We start from the raw sequence: 20102 nt of genomic DNA, 5'->3' as shown, positions 1-20102 counted from the left end.
AAAAATTTAAATAGCAGGTGGAAATATCATTAACTAGGGTTTTTTGGTTGGTTTGGGTTTTGTTTTGTTTTTTAATTTTTATGCCCCAGATGCTTTATAACATTAACAAAAGCAAAAGGCAACACATTTCCTTTTATACCATGCAAAAAATGTCCATGTACACTTGACAGAACAAGAAGTTACAAATATTGATTCAGCTTAACTCAGTTGAACTCCCCTGTCTCAAATGGAATACACTGAAGTACTCTCTAACTGTATCCATCTTTGGGTGATCAACCTCAGTGTATGAGAGGTCACTTATATCTACATTCTTAAAGCTTTGGAAAAATCAGTGGAAAAGCTGAAATAAGTAAAGACCAGTATGATATTCCCACAGAGAAGCCATGACAGAACGGTTATGAAAGTGTTAAGAGGAATAATACAAAGGAGAAAAAAATGCACATACCACGAAGGGAATTAAAAGTGTCTCATAGATTAAAAAAATAATTTAGGAGTAGAAAAATAAATAGAAAATAATCCAGTTCTCTTACGTTAATAGACCAATATACATACTCAGAAAACACACAGACAGAGCAGAAGCAAGACAGATGTGATCGAGACATAGGTCTTAGTGGTTACCTGATATGCAAAAAGAAGAGAATACTGCTTACCCTTTGGGAGACGATAATAATAAAACTTGATCAGATTATTAGTAAGAATTAGTTAGAAATTGGCAGAAAGTGGATGTTTCAAGATGAAAGAGCATAGGCACACACTACAAATACCTTGTTGCTTGGAATGTGCTATGGTATGATTTGTAGTTAGCCTTTAATGACATACCAAACTTCAATATGGCCAGCTTAGTATTTCAGATGCCAATTAACATAATTACAATCATGGGTTACTTTTTTTCCTAGAATATTTGAAACTTAGAAATTCAAAATTGCACCCTGATTTATGGTTTGATCCTGATTAAAGCCATGTATGTCTGTAGTGTCATTACTGGATTATTTAATCACTAAATCTCAACAAAAACTGTTCTCCTCCATGAAACCCAATCCGTAAAGCACATTAAAATAGAAGATACTTTATAAAGACGATATCCATACTAAATGTAAAGCAGTACTGAAGCTACCCCGTACATAATCACCAGCATTTATAGCTGGCAGGTTTGGGGTTTTTTAACTCTTAGATGTCAAAATAATTGAGGCAGTCATGCTTGTGAATAATTGACATCACTGTCTTACCTTGTGCAGGTTTTGATTTCTAGCAAAAGTCAACAAGAAACATTGGAAAGAGATAGGGAGACAATATGGATTAACTTTCCAATGAAGAAAACAATACTGTTTTCCCCACCACCACCCCCACTGCTCAGTAAATATCATGTTCTTCATGAATGGTCACACTGTGCCTAAGCCACCGGGGCAGAAAAGCGTCCAAAAAGAAAAGGTTCAGTATCTCTTCCTCTTGGGAGCAATGATTTCATGTTAGAGGTCTATGAAACATGGTGAAGGAGAAAGGCAGCGGGGCAGAAATAAGAGGAAAACCAACTTAAAATTGAAGGGAAGAGCACAAAGTGCCTACTTGGCATAACACTCTCTGAAACAAACAGGTCTGAAGCAGAAATGTGTCCTTGCTGACCAGTAGATGCATCCAGAGTGGCATACTGCTGCATCTAGTATAGATAATGTGCTTCTATTTCCCTAATGAATTTAATCATGTGTGTACTTTTCTAGCAAACTTTAAGCTGGAGTAGCCAGCAAGAGGAAACCCATACCTGGAAGGACTCAAGATCTTAACCAGTGGCTGGGTAAAGGGTCCAGGCATGCCTATCTGTAGTTGGACTTGAAAGCCTGTGCTGGTATTTGAGGCACCTGTAAACGTGGTTGTGCTTAGAAATCTCAAGAGCAAGGGGGCATGTGCTTTCAGCTGTGAACTTCAGCCCTAATCAGCTGGACAGGAGAAAAGGGACCAGGCTATCTGGTTTTTTATTTATATGAACACCGTTGGTGCTTCGGTGGGTAAAGGCCCTGCTCTGCCTGTGACAGCCTTTCCGGCCAGCTGGGCTAGCAGCACAGGGGCTCAGCCTTCCTCGTGGTTGGACCTGTGAATGGGAACAGCAGTGACCACATTCATGTGTCAGGGCACCAGACGAGGTTTCTGCAGCTGAGGCAGAGGAGTCCCTCATGTCCTGGGGTCAGCTACACTTGGCAACTCTCATAAGACCCTCAAACTTCAGCACTGATGGAGTAGAAAAGGTTAAGTATCTCATCCAGTTTGCATGTAATGAAATAGCGTAACTTTGCAAATACATGCAAACTAGGTGAGAGTAATGTTTTCCCTATGAATTCATGTGGCCACATTAACATGGCATACAAATATTTCATCTTTATACACCTACTCTGTTAATTTCCCTAAGAGACAAGGATTTAATCCAATCCTTACTTAGTGGATGAGAAACAGAAGAAGCCTGCAGACATACATGGGAAGACACACTGAAGGAAAAACTGGGTCTTAGTAAGAAAAATGGAGGAGGGCAAGACAGCTGCAATAAACGTTAACATAATGTATGCATGTGCAAATCTAAATGGCCCACTGAGGCACCAGTGCTTTTTGAAAATAAATCCAAGACAGCTCTAACTTTAGACAAGTCAATGTTTTTAAAACTGTGACTACAGGAATAGGAAAGATTTTTACACCACAGGTACCCTTAGAGTGGTTCAGCTGGAGCAAGATACCATGAAATCTTTTTCTGTAGCACAGAAACAGACTATGTCACCATACTGAAAATGCTACATCAAAGAGAAACTGTACCTTTAGGTTTTGTTATTTGCTATTGCACTAAAGACATAGTCAAGTTATAGAAATTGCTCATTATTCATCCTTGATTTGCACAGACAAGTAAGCCTTATGCTTTGCATGTTTTTAAATCTTTTTTCTTCAGCACCTTGTTGGTTACTCTGCAGTGACTGCGCGCCATGTGGATAGCACTGGTAGGTTATGCACTTGCATGCTGCAGCTCTGAATGAAACTTGTGTTTGAAGCAAACTTCCACGGATGCCACCACACCTGCAAAGCGAGCACTGGATTCTACAGAGATACACAGAAATGGCTATTAGAGGAACAACTTATGGTTAAGAGAACAGTGCTATACAAAAAATGCTATCTGTAAGCCTAAAGGAATAATGCACTATGTTGCTCTCTTCTTTCCATGCTTTCAAGAGGAAAAAAGGAGTTATCATAGAGATGACAAAGAAAGTTTAAAAACAAAAGTGCTTAAGGCAGCACAGAGAAAAGAAATGGGGAACAGAAAAAGAAAAGATAAGTAAAAACTGTATGTGTATGCCTGTAATTCAGACAAAGGAGGAAAGATGGTGAGGACGTATTACCTTCATAAGGATTAGCTCAATGGATAATTGAGACTTCCAAAAAAAGAAGGAAAATTAATGTAAGCAGTAATAAAAACTGCTGGTAGGAAATACAGACAGGCATTTTTGCTACATCTTATTTTTATTAAATCTTACTGTATCAGTTTCTATGCTTCAGAAAGATTTTATAAATATTACATCCCACCCTTCTTAACTCTTACAACGTTTTTGCACTGCAGAGGCTTGTTTGGGTAGTTATGACTTTCTGTCCTTAAAAGGAAAACAGTCCAAGACAGTAACAAAAAAAAAAATTGTTTTAAACGCTCCCTCACATGTTCTGCCACAGAACTTCTGGTCCAAGAGGAAAGAACACTGTAGAAAAACAGTTTAAAATTACATTATCCTTGGATGTCTTGGATTTATCAGACTACTATTACTGAGCAGCTTACAAGACCTTTGATTGGCCTCAGTATCACAGACAAAAAAAATGTATCACTTTGGTTAAATAAATACTGTAGAAGCTTTGTAAGACAAGAAAAACCTGGATATGAGCATAGATTTGGGTACTAAAACTTCTCTTCAGACCGCTGTACCAGTTTTGTCACCAGGCTGGTACATTGCCCCCTCAGTAACAATGAAATTACAAACTATTTGTCTTAGAAGGATTGATTTGCTTCTTTTATGTCCAGTACATTTTGGCTGGATTTCTGCTACTTAGCAGAAACTTTAAATCAATTACCACTGATCCAAAAAAATGCCTCCGTCTGGATTTTAACCTAAACCAAAGTTTTTTCACATTCCAAAGCACTGATTTATTCACAAGTTTCAAGTAATAGTCATAGACCAACATTTCACACCTCTGACTTAATAAGCTTATCTGCTTTATTTTTCATTTCGAAAGTTTGTTGGTACAACATACCTGTAGAGACTTCTGATATCAACCCAAATTCTACAGCTTTTATGACACTAAACTCTCAACAAGACAATTTAATTGATACTTTGGAAAATGATCTTTGAATTATTTTCTTATTATTATTTTTAACAAAGTTGGCTGAAAGGAGGAGTTGATGACAGGCACAGGACTTCCTTTTAAAATCTAGATGAAAAGTTGCAAGTGCCTATTACTAAACACATTAGCAACTCTGATGTAGAAACCGCAGGATGCTAGGGATACCAAATGTCCAAACTTCTGACAAAGAAGTTAAACACTAGCCATCCAGTTAAACTTCTACCAAAAAATACAAAAGAAAAACAACTGAAAAAAAAATACAAAAGAGTATTCACCACAGAGGCACCCATTCAACAGACTTCAGGACAAAATGATTATTTATGTCTGCTAGCTATCTGTTTCCTAGTAAACTATCTACCACCTACAACTATAACAAATACTTTTAGTTGAACCACCACATATGATCCATATTTCACCATAACTGCACTAACCCATCCATTTGGCGCTAACTTGACATGCATTTTCTTACAATGTAGGTTACACCATCCAAAGCTATGGTTGACCACTTTTTCAATAAATTGGAGGTGCATTTTTTCACTTTATTAAAGGCACTAATAAGCACAGGTACAGGTATGTATGTGTGAACACACATGGCAAACCAACTTTGTTTTTACTCAGAAGAAAGAGTAAACCTGTTACATATTATAACATGGAAGGTTGGGGGCTTTACCTATGATTTCAAACAGGAACCTATTTTTATTTTGCTTAGTTTTGCCCGGTTATTAGCTGATGTACTGCGTTTAATACAATAAGAGCACAAAGAAGTCAAAGGGTTCAAAACACACACATCAACCAGAACCACCCCGAATTTCAACAAGAGAAGCAGTAATCTGCTCAATGCCTGGCTGTTAGCTACCTTTTCCCTAATGTTTCCATGGAAACAATATCACCCTGAATAAAGTAAAGATTCTGTACTATTTTCTATAAAACTTCAATTACCCAATTTTGATCAATCTGATCACTGTTCCCATGGAAATTAAGTTTAAAGGCAGCTGACTGCCTCCAGCTAAGAGAGATCTCTTTACTTGCAGATTTCAGTTACTGGCTATTGAGCAAGTCTCAAAAAAATCACTTTGGCTTCAAAAGTAACACTTTAAATTTATGCAGCATTTCATAAGGAATAACACCTTGCATTACACTTTTTTTTTAATGCAATAATTTTGATGGAAGCAAAATGACTCATTGCTTCAGTGGTAATTACTCCAAATACAAATGCAAACTGTTGTCAGTCACCAAAAGGATTTCTTACAGCATATTATTTTTCCAATATTTTCATCTTTAGATAAGCAGAAAGCATGTGGGAAGCTTATATTTCAGTATATGAATTAGACCATTACCTACAATACTTTGGATGAGAAGAGTAAAGAAATTCTAGCTCTCCTCCTTATATATTCTGTACATACAACCCGAGCAGGAAGTTTCAAAAATTAACTGCAGATCAAGCTTCCTCTCCAGACAATGAGGGAAAGGAAAAGCCTTCAATTTCTTCCATGCAGCTTTTGTATTTCTTTGCAGATTTAGTGTCCTAATACTGTCCATATATACCTTACTGCTAGATAGTTCTGTAGCGCTGAAAACCTTGTGTATCATGGGGGTTTTTTGCCAATAGGACTTGAGGCAAGACTGGACTATGCCTCTTTCAACAAGAGATTCTCTGAATAAAAACATCCTTACAAAAATACAGATTTCCTTGATCTATGATGATCTGGATTTAATGAATAACAAATTTCTGTCACCTACTATCTAGTACATCACTATTAATGAATTCACCTATAGTAAATTCCTTCTCCCCTTGCCAGAAATAGTAAAAGTTTTCAACCCAGCACAACGGACCACATCTGTGCGTTGTTTGGATAGCCTGCATTACAAGAGTGATAGCTTTACTCTTGCCATGAGTAGGCTTTGCACGCTCTCTCTGACTGAAAGATGTAAACTATAACGTAAGAAGCAACCTTGCTTAATTGTCCTCTAGAGCATGACGAACAATTACTTTTCATTGGCCATGAATTGTTACTGGCTGCCAACCGCCACACTCACACCTCCTCCTCCTCCAGATGGCCAGGTGGTAAATGCTTAGTCACATGGCCTTTTCCTTCATTTTTTACCTTCTCCAAAGCAAACAGCATTTCAGACCTCCACATGAATTTACAGATCTGCAGCCTATTCCCTTTACCTGGAAGGCACAACTTGTTAAAAATAAATAGAGTTGAGAACTAAGCAGGAAAGAACCCTAAGGACTTCAAGTACCAAAGCAACGTTTTAGTGAATGAGCTATCAGTTTCAACAATTCCACCCACTCCAAGGTGGTCCATACATCTCTCCAACTCTTCAATGCTTCACCCCAAAACCACAACCCACTCACTGTTAGAGCTGAGATTAGGTGCCACCTATGGTCTACCAAACCCCAGTCCCACTTTCTCTTCTAGTGCACTTTCCAGGCTTTCTGCTCTTGGGTAACACAAATCATCTGAGCTCCTTCTGAGGTAGCTGGTTTTGTCTGCCTTGAAATCAGAAACTGCGCTCACCATTCTCTTAGTAGGTGCAAACACACTAGCCATCAAACTCCCCTCACAAACACACCTGCCCTTCCCGTCTTCTATGTAGCAGAACAGGAAAAGAGTTCTTATGACCCACAGAAAACAGAAATTTCCAACAATAAATTATGAAGATTATATAAATATTAGTTCTAGAGAAGGTATATGTGAAGAATAACGTAATGAGAAAGTAAGTAACTTTTGCATGTTTGTCAAAAAATATTTCAGTATCAGCTTCAAACTGGAAATGCAGCAGCACTCAATATTAGCATCATTAGGCTGCCATAAGGAAAGCCAACTCCACCTCAGCACAATCTCCAACCTTCATTTTACAGCATTTGTGTCATGCATAGATCTTACTCTGTCTAATACATGCTCCTCAACCACCATCACCCTCCCAGACACATACACAGATATCATTCCCTCTGTCTATGGGTCATCCTCACCAAAAGTTCTGAACAATGAGTTCAGAACAATCAGTTGCCACACACAACTCATGCAATCTGAATTCTGTTTCCTTTATGTTCTTTTGGGAAGAAGATCCAAATGTGTGAGCTCATGCCCAGGCAGGAGCACTCACCGTTCAGATACACAACACAGGAGGTGAATGCAAACGATCCGTGCAGCACGCACCTGGATGTTGGTTGCAGAATGCCTGACACATCACAGGGAAGGGGAAGCTGCACCATATGACCCCTCCACCAGTGCCAAAAGAACCTGCACAGCTCTTCCCAGGTGAAAGGTTGGACAGTTACGAGTTAGTCTATAACATAAAGCAAGCCATGAAATCTCATTGACATTCTGATTCTGTACTGTAGATGCAAAGCCATTCATCCTACAGACTAACAGCTTTTTTTCATGAAGTTTGCATGTAAAGCTCTGGGTAAAAACTATGAGTGTATATAAACTTGCCTACAAACTAGGCTTGTACCAGTCCAGGCTGAAGATTTAGCACGTTATCTGCAGATTGTTAATTTTACCACTGTAAGCATGTGTCCGATCAATCCCTTTTGCTTTGCCCTAGTCAGCCCATTTTTTGTTTTCCTCATTACCATCTTTATTTTTCTCATTACCAACAAAGAAACCACAAGAGGCTGAAAGCATCTACATTTACATACTGAAAAATCTGAGTCTTCACACAGAAAATTTCCAACACTTCTATACCACAATGATTATAGAATTTGGGCTGTATAATCATATCATTCAATTTACATGCCAAATAAATTACACCATGATATTCTTGACATTTTGGGAAAAGTTGTAATCTGTTGATATGGACAAACACTAGGACATACAAAATAATTTCTCACAACTTCAAGTCAAGTCATATCCTGGTGAAAGTAATAGAAAATTAGCAGAAATTAAAAGTTTTGCAGGGCCAGCTACCAAAATACTATACAGTTATAATAAAATCAGATTAGATACACCAAATATTCCTTATTTTTGCAGTAGATATTTTCTTTTCCAGTGCCACGTACTGCTTTTTGGAGGTACATACTCTTCCCTATCAAGAGGAACAGCAACACCACTTGCTGTGGCTTCTTTTTTGTAATGCAAAGTACAGTACTAACTAAAGAATTGTGCATGCTCTGAGCTGGCCAAAACCAATCAATAAACTGCAATTGGTTAAGAAATACTTTGGTAGCAGCCCAACAGATAAGTTTACTCAATTCTTGAGCATTACATCCACAATCAGAAATGTTTGAGGTGACAGTGCAAGCAGAAGCTTCACCCTGGAGCTAAACAGACAAACAGTAAAACATGTGTCTGGTGCACTAACAGCGAGCAAATGCACATGGAAATTCTTGCAGCTCCTCTAAAAATAAGCTAAAAGAGTAGCTAGAACAGATCTTTATTTATCCCTTCTGTTCCTCTAAAAAAAAAAAAAAAACCAAACAACTCCAAGCAGAGCACATGTGTACTATTTCAGGTTTCAGCTATGCTAGTGCTTATAATTACCCTGAAGGATCATCTTTTCATGTTTCTCTTCTATAAATCTCTACAGAATTACTGGGATCTCTGCTATATAAAAAGTAATAAGATGGCTGAAGATTTTTGGTAGAACTTGAGAGAGTTGTGTAATAAGACAAGGAAGTAACAAATTGAGGAAAGCAGAGACAAATTTTAAACATTCACTGTCCAGAGCCAGTTTTCTCTTCCAAATTGTCAACAACAGTTGTGGGTTCCCTCTTCTCTATACTTTGCAAACTAAAATCTAATCAACAGATTCATTTATGGAGAAAAGGGATAGCAAGAAAAGTTGCATCAGTTTTTGCTGGTTTTACTTACTACAATAGGAATGTACTGTAGGGAACAATCCAGTATTTGCAGGGGAATGGACTGGATGATCTAATACAACTTTTCCATTTCTAACTTCTTAGAACAGTTCAGGCTGATCCAAGTTCACAGAGAGATTTCTGTCCGACAATACTGAATGAAGAGAAGTCCAAGACAAGGTTTGGGGCTTTTTTTTTCTTTTTTCTTCCCCTTTTTTCTTTCTTCTCAATATTATGAGAGCCAGAATAGCAAACCATATATCATAGTATACAACCATACAGAAAACACTATGATAATTAAATACCCATAAAGCTCAGACTATCTGTAGAAAAAGTAGGAAGTTCATTTTATACTTAAGCCTTTTAAGCAGCTTAAAGCATATTATCCATTTTTTAACTTAGGAAAAAAGCTCTTTTCTAATATTTGAAATTATTAAACAGTAAGGTAAGAAGATGAACATAGAAATTTTTATTAAGAAGTGTGTCTATCTTAAATAAAGAAATATTAGTGCCTCATTAGTAGTATACTCATGCTCATTTTCTTCCAAAACTGACACATACCAGGATCGCAACATCCTTGGCTCTGAACTACTACTTTTTTTTTTTTTTTTTTTTTGAATTACAAAATATCTGTCATCATTCTCTGCCTAAGGAATTAAAAACATTTGTCTTTGCAAGTACAGTTGACTTTAAGATGTTATTGCTAGGAAAAATACTCTTTCAAATAAGACAACAGGACTGAAAAAGAAAGATTTGGCACTTCTGAAGCCTTGTAACAGGGAAAAACTATGGCACATGGGGTTTGTTCTTCTGCTCTTACAGCTCTCTTCCAAAAAGGCTATGGACTGCCTTCTCTGAAACTTGATAGGATACTGAATAATCCTTCTAAAAATGTGCTAAAGGTCAAACAAATATCATGAGTTTCAGATACAGTTAAGCCCATCTTGGGGCAGGGATGTGAACTAGATAACCTTCTGAAAGCACTTCATGCCCTACTTTCTATACCTGAACTCCACAGAAATCAAAATGTAAGGTTTAATAGCCTGTAATACGCACTGGGTCAGACCAGATGCTTTTAATAGTCTCAATTCTTACAATCAAAAACCTTTGTCTTTTGAATGAGATTAATATGGCATATTAAAGAAGTGCAACTAAATGCAGTTGCAAGAATTAAGTCTATTTCAAGATAGTGTGAGACTTAATAGGACATTAAAAGCACCATTCACAGGGTCAGTTACATGTACATTTAATACTTGGACCTAAAACATACAAGATAAATAATAAAGATGGCTGGAATACTTCAGTGGCTTCTTGTTGTAAGGGCAATAAAGTGACCATTCACTGATCCCCAAAACTTTCTAACTTTCTCAAGAAAGCTTTCTTGTGAATTCTTTTTTGTTGAAATCAGAAGGACCAATCCACCCTGCAATAACAAGCAACATGGTAACTAGGGCATACAACTAGGAGAAGCACTAGGAGACTCAGCTTTTCCAAACTGCCAGCATATGCAAGGTGAGTAAACCAGTTACTGTCGTGCTATCTTTGCCTTCTTTAGGGGGAAGAGGCAAAAGGGTACAAGTGAAGGAGTTTGAAAAGGTTTAGGTTTTGCCTCAATAGAAAATTAGAGCAAATGTTGAGATGTCCATGTTTCACAGATCCACAGTTAATTTTCTAACCAACCTTCTTTAATTCCCAATCCAGAAAGAAAATTAATTCAGCAACTGACCTGACATTATGCTTAGATGCACACCACTGCCAGCCTGTTTTAGAAAGATGACTGGTGTTCTCTTTACAGTGATCTCCTGAGCGACCTGAACAGACGGCTGCAGCAGAGCGGTAAGGAGTATGGGAACCACTGCATTTCATAAACTTTGATGAAATTGTTTAGGCAAACAAGTATTACCAAGCACTGCTCCCCTCTACATTGCTTTTGTGTATCAGCTACCAGGGAGTACTTGTGTTTACTTTAATATGTAAATTCTTAGCTATTTTGAAAACAATTTTGGCCAGGTATCAACACTATTACATCTTTTTTCCAAATAAGGTATCTGAAAGAAATGGGAAGAGGTGACTTTTTCAAACCTACATTGAAATAATCCCAGTTTTAAGCTTCCTCTAAATTGGTGACTGGCAAGGGTAACAAAATCTGGCCAATTATGTGCGAGTCTGGATATATTCATGGCACGGGTTACTACCACCTACTGACTTATTTGAGACCTCAGAATTTCCTTCCAGCTTGAATTAGCTCTGTAATGGAGACTGAAGACATACTTACCATTTTGTAGGAGTGGTACATTTCTAACCAGCTGATTGGTCCCATTTTTCTGCTATAAGCAATTTTAACATTATCGGGATAGCTCTGCATACTCTCATGGCATACTTTGATTTCTTGTTGCTGATCATTTTCATAGCAGGACACTTAAGTATTCTTCCAAAACTTATTTTAGGTCATACTTTAGGCCAACATATTTATGTGCAAAACACAATTTTAAATGGAAGCAAGCCAATAAAAGAAACAGCTTACTAGAATTTCAGTTGACTTTGTTAAAGGAAATTATTTTAAATTAATGTGGCTACTGAACTGTTGCCATACTTGACCTCAGAAAATATATTCCTTCTAATTTTTGCTGTGAACATTTATTTATTTAAGCTAAACTCCAGGTCTTGAATGTTGACCATAAAGAAGTCTCAGATTTCCTGCTACTATTTCGTACTCTTTTTTTTTTTTTTTCTAAACAAGGGCAAACAACATATGTTTGCTGCATTAGCATTGCACTGCCAAAACATCACTCTTAAATGAAATCATCTATGTATTTTTGGTAGAATCTTAACAACTTCCACCCCTGACAGAAACAGATTTAAAACAAGGCTGTTTTGTTTTCACTGAGCAAGAGTTTGATCACTGGTTTACTAGATGGCGCTCAAAACATTTTTCCATATGCTCTTCTCAAAGAGAATCTGACTTAAATGTGGTTTACCTTCACCAGTGAATGAAGGCTTTTTTCAGCAAACATATCCCAGAGGAAGGTCAGGTCTTCCTGGCTGTCCACATGTGGCTGCAGCTGGGCTGGCAATGCAGCCAGCAGCTCGTACAGACCTATAAAATGAAAATAAAACACAAAGTGTAATCTAGAGGTGATCTCATTAATTTCTCTTAACAGTTCTGTGTAATTGGCTGCCTGGAGCATGTCATTCTAACTAAATAGGGAGTCTGGAGTATCTAGCATAACATTAACTTGTAGAACCAAAAGGAACATTTTTAGAAAATTACTAAGAAGCAAGTATTAGCAGTGTACTTTTTACCTTGTCACAGTTGTCAAACTTCTACGACCATATATATTTACACAAGGTTATGCAGAAAATTCATAAAGGTTTTGAAAAAAGGACAAAACCAGAAAAAACATACATTCCTTTGCTTAATCGTTATTCCATTTCCCTTGATGTTAGCCAAAGAGTGAAATGAGTCATGAATAGGAAAAACTTCCTTAAAAGAACAGAAACTGGATAGGGTGGTCCATTAAAAAAAGGTTCGTGGTTTCTCTAAATATTTCTTGCTAATATATTGCTTAATATTTTTTTTATCCTGTGTTCAGTAGGAATCCACAGCAAGACAAAAGGAACTGCTCTGTTTTGCAGGATTAAACCTTAAAAAACAAAACCAACACAGTTTTCTCAGACACATACACACACAGAGAAATATTTCAGTAACATTTTTTCTTTGCAGGTATTTGAGATTCTCCATAGGGTTAAAGCAATTGCTGTTCCCAGTTATTTGTGGCACACCTCACCAGCGGTCTCTGAGGGGCAGACAGTAGCACACTGTTCCACAGTAGCATACAGCATAAAAAATCCATCATGCACACAGGCCATCAAACTGCTGTCCAAGAAATGTAGCAACAGTGTTTGCAGCAGTCCTCTTTAGGGAGGTAACCTGGCATGAGTTGATATCAATTCATAGCACATGTTTAATTTTCCAGTGGGATTACTTGGGGTAAAAAGGACAAAATGCCTTTTTCTCCTGTCTGATGTCTACAAAAACACCAATAGTCTCTTGGGGTCCAAGATACACGGTCCTGTTATTATTTTTAGTCTGAGTAAGTGCCGCTGTTCATCAGAAGGACAGATTTACAAGATATGCTACGGCTAAAGAACATGGTTCTAAGTTACAGGTTACTTATTGTTATCATGCCTATTATCTCCCTTAAAATTATGATTTAGAGTATTTATTAGTAAACATAATTTCACAACCTTTCCAGGTACTACATATCCCTTTCAAAATTACATACAGCACATTTGGGATCTGATTATTTAACATTTTTGTCTTTTTACTGCCTCTCAGTAAAATATTCTGGAAAAAAAGTTCCTTCCAGATACATTCTTTTTGTAGTCCAAGCATTTTTGGTGGTTGGCATTAATTTCTCTTAGAATCTTGCTTTTATTTAAATCTGCTCTTGTTTATGCTTCAGAAATACTGTAAAAATAGAACACAACTCAAATCACTACCATTTTTCACGGACAGAAAAAGAACACTGAGCCTTGCCTAGCGAGACACAGTCAGTGGTTGAGCTGACACCCAGAGAACAGAGGTTTGAATGGGACTCCTGGCTCTGACTTTCCAGACTCAGAACTTAGCAAAAATGGTGATTTTTACCATGCTGTTTGTGCTTAAAAAATATTTTCATTTAGAAAATTTTCAAAGTTTCTTTACACTCAGCCTAATACTTCTGCGCATAGGCACTTTTGTTACTGTAAATACATTTAGCCCAGAATAACCTGAAGGTTAGGAAGTAGATTAGAAAGCTTAATGAAAGCTTAATGTAAGCTTACACTGTGGCGTAATTGCTCAGGAACAATTCGTAAGTGCCACTCAAAAGAAAGAAAATATGACATTCAGCCACTCCCTTCAAATAAGAGATATATAAGAGTAAGCTTTCTTTTCCTTGATGCATCAGATCTGCTTAAATTTCACATATAATCAGGTATAAAACTATTCTATCCTTCTAACTTGCTCCTCAGAGCTTTGGTAATTAAATACCCAGTGGAAATAATATGAAAGTTTATGTTTCCTGATGGATTAAGTATTACAGTAGTGACATAGGGTGAGACTGAATCTGCCTATAATGAGACTCAGGTTTTATGCACAGAACTCCCAGAAAAAAAATCCCACCTGCTGGCACTCCAGGACTGGCTAACCCTGCAGGTGCTTACGCACATTAAGGTTTCCACATCCAGCTCAAATATATCTGTGGCTTCACATATTCACGTAGCTCTGAACTGCCCCTTCTAGAGAAATGGGTGTCCTCATCCCTAGCGCAATACTCTGGCTTTGACAGCAATGCACCCAAGTCTCCAGGGGAAGTGGAAAAAATTCAGCAGGTGCTGACTGATTTTATTCAGTATCATGGTTGCATTTCTAGTTTTGCCCTGCTTTGGCTCTGCAGTCCAGTATTGATAGCTTTCAGCCAGAAGGAAGTCAGGATCCTGCCCTTCAGAGCAGCAGAACCCGCGGACTATGCCATGCAGCATGCTGGACACCACCACACTCCTGCTCTTCAGACAACTCTTGGAACTGAGCACTATGTAGCCAGGAATAAAAAACATCCAAGGAGTCAAATGCAAATCAAGCAGAAAGGATGACTTGGGGTATTTAGTTGGGGAGAACAGAAGACAAAGATCTAGAATTTGTCTAAAGTTTTATTTGTGTAATTCCAGATCATCTGACTCAGCTATAGCCTCCTTCCAAACAAAGTAATGGCAGCAGAAGGTGCTAGCACCGCTAAAGGTTTCCCTTTACAGAGAGAGTTTCATTTTTTCTTGTTCCTTCTGTGGTGTCCAGTACTACAGAATCAAAAATTTTCAGATGGGCATTCAGATTTTTATAGATAAAGAAAAACAGTGTATGAATCTTCCACCCCCACCACACCACTCCACACCCAACTAAAATGTCACATTTTATTTGTGTCTCAACTATATAAAGTATGTTTTTCTTCTTCATTGCAGTATGAAGAAACAGTGAAAATTGTGGCTGGCATATGATTTTACTAGCAAATGGGATTTAAAATAAGTGCTTTTGTGATATGGACAGGGACAAAATAATTTGTAAAGTTACCGTAAACTGGTAAGGAAGTTGAAACAACTACATTGGCAACTACACATTAGCCTAATTTAAACTACTGGATCTGATAACTTGTCACATCCATCTTTCCAACGCCTGAAGGGTAGTAGCTCAAATCTCTGCAGCCCTGTAAGTCGTCACTGTACAGACATGCTGCCATGAGGCAACAGAAGTAATCTGAAATTGACAGCAAAGCCTACTTCAGCCCAACCTCAAACCTCCTGCAAAACTTCTAACTAGCATCTCAGGCAGTTCTGAAAGCCAAAGCCAAAAGCCACTGAAATAAATCCAAGTTTTTTACTATTTTAGTACTGCCAGGGTATTGAAATCAGATTTTTTTTTTTCAGTCTTTTCAGTAGCAATTACAAAGACTGAAGTGATGCTATACTGAACATTTTCGATCACTTCTAAAAACAAAAATTAACTTTCCAGAAGGTCATAGCTATACCTCCTATATTCAGATGAACTCTTTCGTAAATTAAAAATGCATGTTCATGGCGTAAGCCACAGAATGAGATGTACCTCAGCACCTCAGAACTGGATGCTACTGTTGTAATCACATGGCTGCCAGGCCTTGGTTGTGTTCTTGGTCTCAGATTGATGTTTCTCTTAAAGTCCCACCTTATTGATTCATATGATATGCATGGAACTCCTATTAAAAAAAAAAAAGTATTTTGCAGAGATTTTTGGGAATATGCCCACAATTAAAATAAACACAGACAAAAAAGCTTTTAAAAAATTATCAAGAAGTTGTGTTCAAAAAAAAAAATCATGAAAAGCCAAAGAAAATCCTGGGTTTTTTAATGCCTGATATTGGCGAAATTGTAAATAACCTTGCAAAGAAAAAAAAAAATTGCTTCTTTTTAATACACTGTTGCTATTCTTCTCAGGTTCTTGTCATTTTTTTTTAGCCTAGTTTGCCTAAATTTAACCGGCTTTTATATTTCAAAGGAATCATATACCCACTGGGATTTTCTAGTATCAAAATACTTCAGGTGTCAAAATTCAGCAAAGTAAACATGACTTACACAAGAAAAACTCATTTACTTCAATTTTAAAAAACAGTTCATTTATACAAAGGTCCCAGAAGACCTGAGCATACATAAAAAAATTAACAATGAGTTTAAACATGGAGATGTAAGACTATTTTGCAATTATAAGAGGGGAGGTAAGTCCGGTCAGTCCTACAACATGGCAGAGGTGGGGGGGGGGGGAACACACCAAAACCCAGTTCACAATGTAATCACCTCTGGACATTCCCAAATCATTGAAACAGAGAAGGAAACAAGGGCCCTTTCCAAACCAAACAACAGTCCCATACCAAACAAAAAGGTCACATAAACCAGTGGCAGTGATAGTCAATTCCAGACAAACAAGGAGCTCCTAGTTTTAGGTACTAGTATGCTGCTATTTATATGCATGTTATATAAATTAGGTACAGTATCTAACACTTCTGTGAACTAAGTAAAAGCCTATAGCATGTAACATCAATAAAAAGAGACAAACATTGAACACAGGAATACTATAAAACTCTTGTAAGAGTGGAAGGGGGAGGAGGTTGTTTTAAGGTGCTTAGTCTATTAAATCTGATTACCTGATTCAAGAATAAAGAAATTTAAAAGTAATAAATTAGTACTGGACATACAATACACTTTTCATGAAATTCAGTTCATCTAAGAAAAGGGCCACAGGGAATTAAAATACAATGACTAGATAACCTTGTCTACAGAAATAGTCCATATAAACTATATGCATGTAGATAATCTAAACATACATACATAATCTAAAAATAAAATTTACAACAGCTTGTCATAAACTAAGATTTTGGACTTGTTGCAAGAGCAAGTAAGACAAAATGGCTGCAGAATAAAGCTTGCAGCATTATGCCACCTTGGACTAAGGAAATAATTTCAGGAGGAAAATCCAGCTACATTTGAAAACCCAGCACTGTCCCTCTTTAAAAAGATAACAGACACATTTCAATTTTTTCTTTTTACACACTTAAGCAGTTCCTGTCTTCAGAGCATCTTCAGCTTTTCCGTAGCCTAATTAATATGATTTAGTTTCATTCAGTCTGAAGAAGAGGGCGTATAATGATGGCAATTCAATTTAAAAAAGTGTACGCTAAATTTGTACATGTAGTAAGATTTAAGACTAAGCAGACATGGAAAGCTTTTAAATCAGAAACAACAGGACATAAAGAATTTTTCCAGTTCTAGAAAATTGCTTCCTTTGTAGTGTTATATTCTATAGAAGACTGCTTGTTCCTAGGAGGAGAATAAATGGCTAAGCAATTGATGAAAGTGTTCCCGTACTGAACCACTCACACTGCAGATTCCAGATGCTCTACATTCTTGACATCAGAATGGAAAAATTTACTGTTAGTCTAGAGAAATTTAATATCACCATTCTTGTCATATCCTTCATAGCTTCATTATTAGGACAAGTCTGTGGAAGCTATAAACTAGTGCTAAATGATAAAAAATATGGTCTCTGCGTTCCATCACTCTTGCATATTACAAGAAAACACCAACTTCGTTTTGGTTAGCATTAGGAAAGAAATGGAGACAAATGGATGTGCATTTGCTTTCATATGTTAATTAATTTCCTGAATTAGCGTTCTGAACAACGATGCCAGACTTAGAATCAAAAATTTTTACAGTAACTAAGGGATAATAAACACTAAAGAACATATATGTAAGCCCAGAACAACACTGTAAAATTTTATTGTATTAATAAAATGGGACACACCAACCTTTAAATTTTCCACTTTGTCAAAGGTAAAATAATCAGCACCATTTGGTGCCATTTATAACAAGCTGACATTTTTTCACATTTGAACTGTACTTTACAGTTCTATAAAGACTCAGACAACACTTGCTTTACACAAAAGCAAACAGCATTGCAGAAGAAACACTCGTTCTGACATCCTTGCTGCTGCACAATAAAATCAGTCACTAGCACCAAATACTGAATATTATTTGAATCTGAAGTTTGAGATCAGTATTTATGCACAGGTTCCACTAAAAACATATGCAGTACACTTATGTATTAGGATAGACATACTGCACCATCCTATCAGACTCCAGTTGTAAAAAGACCATTATGTGCTCAACTTTATGTGCCACAAATAGTTCTTTTTTATGTTCTCTTAAGTAATTCCACTGAACATATGGGCTTCCTGACACTGCAAAAAGTTAAAGACTAACAATTTTTCTTTGCAGAACCAGAGTGATTAACTCATTCCAGTATGTACCTCTTTTTAATTTTGCAGTTTAGTGTTTTTTAAAAAAGATTAATCTCAATTTTCAAAAGGTACAGGATACTGAGTAACTAGATAATCACAACATGGAAGTGCATAGCGCCTTTGGAAAAAAAAATTTGTTTTGATTTATTTGCTAATTCACAAAAAAAGTAAAATGCTGAAATCCTTATGGATAGCACAGCAACAAAAATGTCAATGTTCTATTTTTTCCTAATGAAAACAAGAATTTTGCCATAACTGTCCTCAAAGAATAAGATTACATACTAAGGGCAATACAGTCTTTTAACTTAAAAGTTGTACCCAATTTTTATTCCTACAAGCTACAGTAATTTGTTAACCCACCTTAAAACAACATTATGACAGAAAATGTTGAAAGCGAGCAATCATTTAAACCCACCACTCTTAAAAAAATTATTTCCTTCAAAATGGAAAAGTCTTTAGTTTTGGAACTTGGCTCCCAGAGCTAAAGAATCCACAGTTGTTTGAAACAGTTATTGGTCTTTTAGGATTTGTCTCAACATGTGTATTTCAGATTTAGCATACCACATACCGTTACGTTCTGATGCGAGTTAAATAGTTGATCCCTGTTTGCATTCATACAGGGCAAGGCTGTTGCTTCAGAGCTCTTGCTTGTATGGCTCATCAAAGCTGCTTCAAAATCAAAACCCCTCAAAACGTAGTTACTAGACACTGTGTCAACAAGAATACTTTGAAAGTTCATAAAATGTACTTTCATGAGTATTCAAAAGCTCCCCTATTACCTGCAAGAATAACACATACATAAAACTGATTTAAAGTGACCTATCAAGCACAAATTAATAAGCAGCTTGTAGAAAGCTCCTACAAAGATCTGACTTTTTTTTTTTTTTTTGTGAAAACTCTTGGCTCCTCACCTGAAGCTGCATACCATGACACCTTGAATAACCCTGATTAATTGACTGCTTCTTTGTACAGACATCAGGTCGATGAGTCTTTAGTTTTTCTATCTAGATCTTCATCAACACTAGAGGAGGCAATAGCAAGTACCTGGCAGGCAGTCTGGAAAGAACTCATTCCAGCACTAGGATGTCACTGGGCACACTCACCATGTTTAACTCTTAAGTCACAGTTTGCAAGGTTAAGAGACTTGGCACTGGGGAGAGGTGGCCAGGTATACTAAATGTGGCATTGCACACCTGCAAAAGGAGGACACTATCTCATTAAGAGAATGAATAAGGATTTCTAACAACAGAAGCCAAAACTCGTTACAACTCAGCTGTGCCTAAAACTAGCAGAACATAATTTGATTACTATGTATCTCAACCTTTTATATTGTGTCTTGAGAGTAGAAAAAAAAAACCCCTACAATCCTAGGCTGTACTGATGGCAAAACCATGCCAGTATATTATTTTGGTGTTGTGATTCACTGTATGACTGAGTTTAAAGTTTAACACTCAAAACAAGTTATGCCACTACATCAATCACTTGTATGTGCATACTGACACATACACATGATATACAAGTCTATAGAGGCATATAGGAAAGTTTAAAGAGTCAAGTACATCATCATCCTATCT

At 36.9% G+C, this 20102-nt stretch overlaps 1 protein-coding gene across 3 annotated transcripts in view; it reads right to left on the bottom strand.

The window, feature by feature from the left end:
• Positions 1-20102, bottom strand: part of MPP7 (MAGUK p55 scaffold protein 7) — a 157585-nt gene that overhangs the window by 88630 nt on the left and 48853 nt on the right. For all 3 annotated transcript variants that reach the window (XM_055708423.1, XM_055708425.1, XM_055708424.1), the window contains one exon: positions 12145-12263. In XM_055708423.1, coding sequence (XP_055564398.1) covers positions 12145-12263 — 119 coding nt within the window. The remainder of the gene's footprint in view (positions 1-12144; positions 12264-20102) is intronic.

Source organism: Falco cherrug, chromosome 4 (genome assembly GCF_023634085.1).
Source record: "Falco cherrug isolate bFalChe1 chromosome 4, bFalChe1.pri, whole genome shotgun sequence".
In the NCBI taxonomy this organism is placed as follows: domain Eukaryota; kingdom Metazoa; phylum Chordata; class Aves; order Falconiformes; family Falconidae; genus Falco; species Falco cherrug.
Note: the sequence above shows the minus strand (reverse complement) of the source record. Positions and strands in the feature narration are given on the sequence as shown.